The sequence below is a fragment of the Sebastes umbrosus genome, chromosome 2, assembly GCF_015220745.1.
Source record: "Sebastes umbrosus isolate fSebUmb1 chromosome 2, fSebUmb1.pri, whole genome shotgun sequence".
NCBI classification, from domain to species: Eukaryota; Metazoa; Chordata; class Actinopteri; order Perciformes; family Sebastidae; genus Sebastes; species Sebastes umbrosus.
Genome location: NC_051270.1, coordinates 34,263,924 through 34,273,550, shown reverse-complemented (window position 1 = coordinate 34,273,550; position 9,627 = coordinate 34,263,924). Strand labels below are relative to the sequence as shown.

The 9,627-nt window shown below is 40.3% G+C and overlaps 1 protein-coding gene across 4 annotated transcripts in view; it reads right to left on the bottom strand.

Moving 5' to 3' along the window:
* tspan4a (tetraspanin 4a) overlaps positions 1-9,627 on the bottom strand; it is a 186,025-nt gene continuing 176,398 nt past the window's right edge. For all 4 annotated transcript variants that reach the window (XM_037748877.1, XM_037748885.1, XM_037748863.1 and 1 more), the window contains 2 exons: positions 5,381-5,464; positions 1-538 (listed from right to left, as the gene is read on the bottom strand). In XM_037748877.1, coding sequence (XP_037604805.1) covers positions 470-538; positions 5,381-5,464 — 153 coding nt within the window. In that variant the 3' untranslated portion in view covers positions 1-469. The remainder of the gene's footprint in view (positions 539-5,380; positions 5,465-9,627) is intronic.

Below are 9,627 nucleotides of genomic sequence, written 5' to 3'. Positions count from 1 at the left end.
TTTAGTCGAGCCAAAACATTTAATACACACCAGCGCAGGAGACATGCACTTGCAGCACTTCACAGAGTCCCCAACTGTAGCTCTCATTTTGAAAACACATACAAACCATAAAATAATTTAGAACAAAACACATATTAAAAAAAGGGGTTACATATTTTTTTTTTTCATACATGTTCATAATACTGCTTCATAAAATGTATCACAGAAATTAGCATTTTGACACAGAGCAAACCATAGGAACCAACTCAGGTATTACACTGACACTGTGCTTGTTGATAGTTAGCAGAGAAACTGTGAACCGGTGACATCCGAGAGGGAATGTCACAGAGAGGACGAGGAAAGAAGAGTCTGTCGGGGGAGGAGGAGGAAGAGGAGGAAGAGAAGGAGGAGGAGGAGGAGGGTGGGTTTATATCTGTCCCTCTGCGATGAGAAATAATCCAAGTGTGCTGAAGGGCAGAGAGGTCGATCGCTAGGCGTAGAAGGTCTCTACTTTCACTGCCTGACAGAACATCGTCATGGAGAAGACCAGACCCAGGATCTGCACCAACACAAGAAACAAATCAGCCATTAAAATCAGCCGTTAATGGGATCAGATGTGCAAAGTCACAGTGAAATGAAAAGGAACTCCTCCGTCTGTTTGGCTCATTCTTTCTATCATAATTTACACCTGTTTCACAATTAATGCCAAAAAGATTTTCTCATACTGTTCAAATCCAAATCTCATTACATTTACTTCTTGAATAACAATAGGAAGAGCATCCAGTCTGTGCAATATCTCATAAACGAATATTGCACCAATTGGAGTGTGTGGATGCTTATTTTTTTAATTACAGATCGTATTTTTAGCTCCGGCATCTCCAACAAAACTTTATTTGGTGATTTTTATATTTCCAACAGCCAACAAGCTTTTCAGTCGTCCCTCTCTGAGTGAAAATCTATTTAAACACCACTCTGTTGTGATCAATTCTTCTTTTTACTGAGTTTATATCTAAATAATATTAGTTAGTCAACATTTGTGCATAACAAAACATTGATTTTTCAATTTTACTATAACGGCGTATTAGGGCTATTGTAGGTAAAAAATAAATAAATGGAGTTGAGGGAGGGGGGTTATAATCCGATAAAAACTCGAGAATATCATCAAAAAAACGAAAACTCAAATCAGTATGTTGTTTTCTTGTGAATAGGCCCAGTTCACGGCAATGTCTCTTCAAAGTCTGGATGCTTATGATAATATGCTGATTCTGGGCATAACCTTATTGCTACAGTAAATCCAATTGCAAAGTATAATTTGATCAGGTCATCCACTGCAGGCATAATACACGGAAAGCGAAGGCGTCTGTGAGGTCTATCCAAACTTGCAAAGTGAAGCGATGTGGTTACTAACACAAGCTTTTTACGAGTTTTTTTTGTAAGTTTGTGACTTTAACCTCAGAGAATTTCTGATTTTTTTTTCTCGCACATTTATGACTTTATAATGTCAGAGAATATCCAAGTTTTTTTCTCGTAAATTTACTACTTTAATCTTGGAAATGCGGTGGGCTACCAGCTTGCTCCTCCTGTCTCTTTTAATGGGGTTCCTGCGGATCTTTAAAATGTCTTTAATTAGATTTTCAGAATTTAAGGTCATAAAATGTCTTCAAAAGTAAAATTATGTTTATATATTTATGGTAGGTCTTATATTTTGAGGTGATGTCTAGCTGCATGAGAAACGGTGTATTTCCCCACAGGATTGACTAGTTGTTAATTTAAAGACGATTTGGTCTTTTGTCACAAGAAACCTGCCATACTAGCATCAGTTTGCGGCGGGCGTCCATGTTTTCCAGAGCAGATGCACTGAGATGCATTTAGATCAGAAGTCAGGAATACCGACTTGGAATTATTGATTTCCAACTTGCAATGGATTGCAGCCTAACCAACTAATCCACAAATGGGCAAAGAGGTGACTCGTCGCGGGCCCGGGTGAGCAGCTAGCGACCAGCAACCACATAGCGCCCAAAGCGGCCACACCCTGAATTATGCCTAACTTTAAGATTTAATATAATTAAATTGTACAGTTGTTATGAACGAGGAAATTAGCTATAGAGACCAAAACCTTGTTTTGTACCAGGCTGTAAACATGTTTATTTCTGCTTTAACATGGAGGTCCATGGAGATTGACCCCCTTTTGGGGCCAGCCTCAAGTTGCTGTTTGAGGAACTGCAGTTTTTGGCACTTCCGTGTTGGTTTAATTTTTTTAGCACTGGAAGTCGCCGGTTGGTCGCCTCTTACTTTCTCTGTCATCATTCATTTAAAATGTCAATATAGATTAATACACAGCTGTTGTCATTAACATGACGGCAACTATGAAATAATGAGGTAAACTGGTCTGCCTGCTGGCTGTGATGCATTTTTGTTGAAGGCGAAGAAGAAGAAGGGATTTATCTGTTTTTATGTTGTTCAGGTGTTTTGCTGTTGATGGATATTTCTAATAGACAGCATGAAGACGCTAATGCGACATAAATCGTTTTCACACAAAAGCAATGTTTTAAAATGTAGATGCCCTAATGTATAATATGCCTTAGTGTCTGTGTGTGAATTAATTAAATGATGCTCTGGCATTAATCACATCACAAAGATCCACCTGTTTGGGGTGTAAATTGATTTGTTTTATTCAATTAGCCTGACATTTAGATTTCATACATTTTACACAGAGAGTCATGTTTTAACCGGTGTACTGTATTACACTTCATGGCTGCTGTTAATGAGGTCTGTGACAGATTTTAGCACTTTCCTGTGAACCCTCCGGTGCAACTATCTCTTGTGGGAAATCATGATGAAACACTTCCTTGGAGGCTTCTTCCCAGAGCTTTATTATGGTGCATGGCCAGGATACATGAGAGCATGTTTGCTGATATTCATACTGCAGTTTCTTCACCATTTGTTGGATTAGGTTTGGAAATGTTGGTCAATACAGTGCCATGAAATATACTTTTGATTTCAGTTCCCTGTATCTATGTGAACTTTAGACACTCTCTTCCTGAGGTTTCTTACATTTTATTTCCCTGTTGAAAGGGTTTTTTTGGTTAAGTTTTTCCTTATCCAATGAGAGGGTCGTACTGTAAAGGACAGAGGTTGTCGTATCCTGTACAGATTGTAAAGCCCCCTGATGCTAATTTGTATTTTGTGATATTGGGCTTTAAAAATGAAATTGACTTGATTTGACTTGACTTTGAAATGAGGTATGCCTGTGTTTATTTTTCTACTTTTTAATCTCCATTTTTATTTCATTTTAAGGAAATATTTGGAATAATGCACAAAAATATTCTTATATAGGTTAGAAGTTATTTTCCTATCCCTATTCCCTAGGTCTAATGCTATAAAAAATTGCCTACTGGGGTTTATCTAAAAGTCCTAACCCCTTTTTCCATTCCCCAAATTCTTCCTAAAAAGCTCTGAACTATATTTATATTTTTAAATCTGCACTGGAGAGTTTTTCGGACACATCTTACTTGAGATATACAAGCTGTGCAATGGCAATTAAATTTGGGTGTGCAAGCACAACCAAACAAAACAGTAACTATGTTTACATGCACATTACGTTGCCCTTATTCCGAAAAAGACAATATTCCTACTGAGCTGTTTACATGGCTAATGAAAATGAATATTCCACTAATATTCCCATTTATATGCAGCCATGCATATTCTGATTAAAGTAACCGGTGGCGAACACAGCCTCCCTCTGCCATTCCTTCAACCACCTTCTTGAAAAGGTCGGCCTGTTGATATCCAAGTCTTTCATCATGTTTAAAAGAAGGTGTGCTTCTCTTTCCGAACAGAAATGTGGGCTTTTCTTTAGGTCATGCATCTCTGCAAACCTTCGGCTAGTTGGTTTGTGTACAACGCACAGAGCTGTTCGTAAACAGGCAAGAGGTTGTGTGTCGCAAACTGACGTAAAAACCCCAATCGAGACGCATATTCTGAATGTGCTGTATACATGTCCAAAGAATGCTCCTAAAACCTGAATAATATCGGCATATCCCACATGTCTTGATTGTAAAATGCTCCATTCAGATTAAGGCCTAATTCAGAATATGCTGTTTACATGACCTGTATAAAATTCAAAATATTGTCACCTTTGGAATAACAGTGGAATATTCGTGTGCACGTAAACATAGTCGATGTAAATCTTTGCTAAACAGTGACCACTGTGGCCGCCGCTTCCAGGGCGGCTTAACTTAACCACGTTCTTTTCCTAAACCTAACCACGTTGTTTCCTGTGAAGACAGAAGTTTATTTTGAAAAGACTGGGGCGGAAATTGATACTGGACGTTCGTAGGAAAACGCACAAAAAATGTGGAATAACTTTTCGTAATATATCATACAAACCGTTGTATGAGAATACGTTGAGCAGTGGCACAAGTAGAGAAGCCAAAAGACTATGGACATGTATCAGTTTATCTGAACTTTGCTAACATTCGCCATACATTGCTGTTCATTCCAGAGCAAATGAAGGCTGCAGCAGCTAAAGCTACTTTCAAAAGTTACATAAACATGCTTCAACTTGTATTCCTTGCCTGAACCTAAAGCATAATTGTTATACACCCGTGACAACGTAGTCGGGGGTATATAGCGTTTCGCTTGTCCGTCCGTCCGTCCGTCCGTCCTTCCTTCTGTTCGCACACTTTCGTTTCCGGAGTAGAACTCGGAAACTATTTAACTTAGGAACTTCAGATTCGGTAAGATGGTTGACAGTGTGGTATAGTTGTGCCTTTTGGGGGTTAGAAATCCAGGGTGCCCATTACTTAATTAGTTAATGCCCATTAATTCCATTAGTTCCAAAAGGGCAAAACCTTTGAACCTTCTTTAGTAGGGGTCAAGCAGTGAGTGGGAGTATGTGAGCCAATGCTCACTTTTGCCTTGTTTAATTCTCAGTCAGCTGGCAGACATCACAGATATTTGACACAAGTCTGGCAGTGATGACATCTTCTGTCTGGTTTTCATTTTGTTGCATGTACAGTAGGATTTTCAAAAAGTGCAAGAATCTATAACCGATGACTAAAAATGAGCATCCCAGGAGCCTCGTGTGATTGGTGCTTTCAAGAGCGGCGTCTTCCCCCTCTCGGCTTGTGTAAGCGCATCACGTGCCGCTCGGCTGGAAAGGAAATAATATAATTTTGCGGAGAATCAAACTCTCGTATGTGGTCTACAGCGGCAACACAAGAGGCTTATACGGGCTCCTGCGGTCCAGAGAAATCCTGCTGTTCAGCTCTTAATGCAAAGTATTAGGGTTTATTTATCACAAAGCAAGAGCCTCCGTCTGAGGCTGCAGACATCAAGCACGGAGAGTTAATGACTGCTGAAAAAAAAACAAGTCGCTCAACTTAAAAGCTGTAATTACCTGAGTAAGTGCTGTGCATAGAGCAAAGATCCAAAGAGCCACCAGGTTCTCATTAAGCCAGTCCTTTACACGCTCGTAGCACGGCTGTGGAGAAACACACACACACACAGAATGAGCAAACATTAGTCCACAAATGTAACCTCACCATTTAGATGTCCAATGCTATATATACAACAGGATGATGTGCCATTTACAGCTTCTCCTCTTGTAACTGTGATAGAAAATGTTGATCCCTGTGACAACATCCTTATCTCTCTCCTCCTCTGACCTAATATTCTTTGGGAAAACTTTCCAAAATGCAAGAGTTCCCGCCGTCCTTGTCTCCCCTCAGCTGTACAAACAGGAGTAATGTGAATACGGGAGCAGCACATACCCCACAGGTATCATTTAGACATGAGAATGGGCTGAATTTTTCATGTCTGGCATTGCTTGAATGCATATTTGAAGGCAACTTGACAAAAACCTTTTCACTGCTTCCCCCATTTTTTTTGTCACGAAGACATTTTCAGCACCTAGAGTACATTTCAAAAATCCCTTTTCTAAAAATGTCCTCGAGCCATATAGTGCCCAAAAGGCAGAAAAGAAAAGAAAGATAATTATTATTAACAGAGGAACTAGAGCAATGCCCTTCTGGGTCAGGGATGGGTGTGAGAAATGAAAAGGAGATGAATCCTCAAAGCAAAGAAAGTGGCTTTGTTGGAACAAATGAAATGTGACATTAAAAGTGATGGGAGTGGCATTTGCCAGGTGGCACAGGGCACCTTCACCTTTATAGACATTTTAAAGGTATGCGTGCCAAACTGTGTGTTTGAGTATGTCACATTGGAGAAAAGACACACTGTAGTAAAGGAAAAAAGGTGCTATAACAGTCTACACCGCTGCTCTAATTTAATTATTCATTTCTGCAGACATGCCTTCCAGATTGTGCTATTTCTTTTTTTCTTTTTTAAATCTCCTTATGTCAAGAAGCTGAGTCAGAGTCAGGGGAACCAACACAATCTACATTTTACTGCTGCCCGAAACATCAGGGAAGCAAAAAATATGTTTTCCTTTTGCACAAGGTGAAATAATTCTGTGCTGGATCGATATGGAAAGTCATGCAGTCGGACAAAATTTAGTTCAGCTTCAGTGTTATTTATGGAAACGGCTGCAGCCCTCCTGGACCACAGAGCTGCACCTGAAAATAAATAAATTCATATTTTTATTGTTTGACTTCCACTGCGGACTCCCATAAAACCACGAAAGCTGCTAAGCCAGTCCCAGCACAGGGACTTAAGGTGTTGAAAAGGTTTGTGTCGACTCCTTGTGACTTGAGAACTCTGGCTAGAGTCCCAATGCTGTTGGTGGTCAGTGCTGATTCAGCAGTGTTTTTGTAATGTGAGGCGGGTTTCCCATCATCCACCTGGACCTTCCCTAATCTCTCTCTCTCCTCCTCCTCCTCCACCTCACTGATAAGATGTTCTGCTCTGTGTAGGAGGCTCGTCTGAAAACTCAGAAAAGCCAAGTGGGTGTATAATTGGACTTATTTTATTTCGTGACACTGGCTGTTACAAAAGGTCAAGGATGAACTTCCGTGCTGAATAGCGAAATGTTTGGCGTTGCCTTTCAAAACATCTCTAATGGGTGTTTTATAATAATGAGGTTGGCTTCAATTCAGAAAACTGCTTGGTTAGAGTAAGAGAAGGATCCAGGTCATGGTTAAAGCAACACATTCTCACTCCCAACTCGTCAAATACCGCTGCTTGGTCAGTGCCCCTTGGTATCAGGGACCGACTCACGGGTACCCCTCTTGTGTTACTGTACTTTTGGACATGCCAGGCATGGCGTGTCAATATACACTTGTTACATGCATAGTGTCCTTTTAAAATAAACTTATGTTTTCACAGGAAGTTAGGTTTAGGCTACACAACCACTTCGTTAGGGTTAGGAAACGGTCGTGGTTGACATTAACTTCACTGTCTAACGACTCACGTGACTGACGATACCAACGAGTCAATTAAAAAAATAATGAAGCCAAGAACCAGGTGTGGACGGGCCTGTGGCACACGAGCAATTCCCTGGACCTGAGCCTGCTCTGACTATGTACAGGTATGGATGAGGTGAACGACTGACGGGACAAAAATAAGTCAATGTTACTTTTAGTTTTCACACGGGACATGAACAGCAGTCTCCTGGATGAAAGTCTTGTTTGTTTGACACATCCACCACCCCTCCCGCCCACCCGTGAGAACGGGTTGGTTAAAGAGTAACTTAGAGGTTCACATTTTCACACAAATCATGTGGGTATCTCCCATGTTACAGCCCTTTCAGTTCAAAATTTCCTCTTTATGTTTCCCTGGATCATTCTGTGTTGAGCTGCAGTGGAGGGACTTTAATAGATCTGTCGTGGTGAAGGAAATTCCCCTGCGGTGACAATGATTGGCTCAACAGCATGATATGCGATATTATTGCCTTTTTTAATGTTTTTGCAAATGGCTTCATTTATCCAGGTTGTTTTGCAGCGTTTTACCCATATTGAACATTTTTCAACTCTCAGCGACCAGAAAAAAAACACCATACGTGCAGCGCTCATCGCAGAATAAACGCTCATCGCCTCGTCACGCTACTGCCGATTGTAGCACAGCGTAACTACGCACCTTTCCCGGAACCTGAACCCTGAACAGGAGCGTATCAAAGTCCCGCCCACACACCCACCCGAGCCAATCACAAGCCGAGCACGGCCGCAGCTTGTAAGCCTGAGCCACGTAGCTGCTACGTTAGCACCACGGTAGCTGTTTGGCTAGAAAGACACAACTAACCATAATCTCATCTCTATGACTACATTTATGATCAAATTGACATGTTCTATTAGACAGACTATTACGGTTATGGAAAGCTACAATTAAATCTCCTTGCTTGTAGAATTACCGAGTTTCCGGCTGCGTTACTACTTCACACAGCTGTCAATCACGACGTCTCACCCCTTTTTTTATAGCATCAACTAACTAATTAAAACCAAACTTATCCAAAAAATAACATTTGAACATACATCAGCGTGATAATAACTAACTAAAATTACAGAAACCATCTTGGGGAAAAACGTATTTGATGTGTACTTTGACTTTTTAGTTTGACTCATGTCCCATCCACTAACATGGAGGAGGCAGGATTTATGACCTATACTGCAGCCAGCCACCAGGGGGCGATCCAGATGTTTTTGCTTCACTTTTGGGGAGCTGTCATGTCGTTCATCTTTATATACAGTCTATGAGTTGTTTTAATCACTTGATCAACCAATGCTGCCAGGTAATGCTCCAGGTAATTACAATCTCAATGATTCCATCCACATTCACGCATACAAGTTATCTACGTTCAGAGGAAACCTTGAAACATTCATAGCCTTTCAAGCTATCAACGAGAGCGTGAGGAGGTCTTTTTTTCATCTGTAGAAAATATTTTTTACACAGTTCCCGAGGTCACGAACACTCAGCTGCCGGCGACAAAGAACCACAGGAATCTAAAGCCAACACCAAGGATCAGACTTCATTCCAACTCTATTCACTGAAAAAATGTTATATGAGGTCTTTAAAAGATTTATATCTGTAAAAAGATACAAACCTGTTGGTGTCCCTGAATGACCTCTCTGACTTCCTTTTGCCACTTCTCAGGAGTATGATTTGATTTCAAACTGAGAAGCAAAAAAATGTGTCACTGATCTACAGTATGTGCACCGCAGAAAGATGAATGTAATCGAAATAATATACCTAAAAAAAAGAGTCTGCAGGTATTATTGACAGAGAACTGTTATGCTTCAATGTGAACACTAACTGAATCCTTCATCTGCAGGGCAAACATTAATCATAATACTGAACTACCTGGATTAATTTGCCTTTCATGCTGGTGGAATTCAAAGGTCTACGTGAAGGCCAACAAGCTGTCACCTGAAGGAGGTAAATATGCATAATTTTGAAAAATCTTTCAATGGTTTGTGCAGAACCTGGTTTGAGGAAAAGTAATAGAAAAACATTTTAAAAGGTCGTTCATTTCTAAAATAGTATCATTTTTAACAGCTGCAGTTTGGCCTTTTCCACTGCTGAGTGGACAAATTAAATTGCAAACAATTGGAGTTGAAGGATTTGTATTTATAGACAAAGGCCTGTCTACTCCCACCTGTGACCATGATGGCATCATGTTTGAGATCTGCCCTTTTCAAGTGGAAACTAAGGTTTACTTTAATGGTAAATGGTAAATGGACTTGCGTTTATATA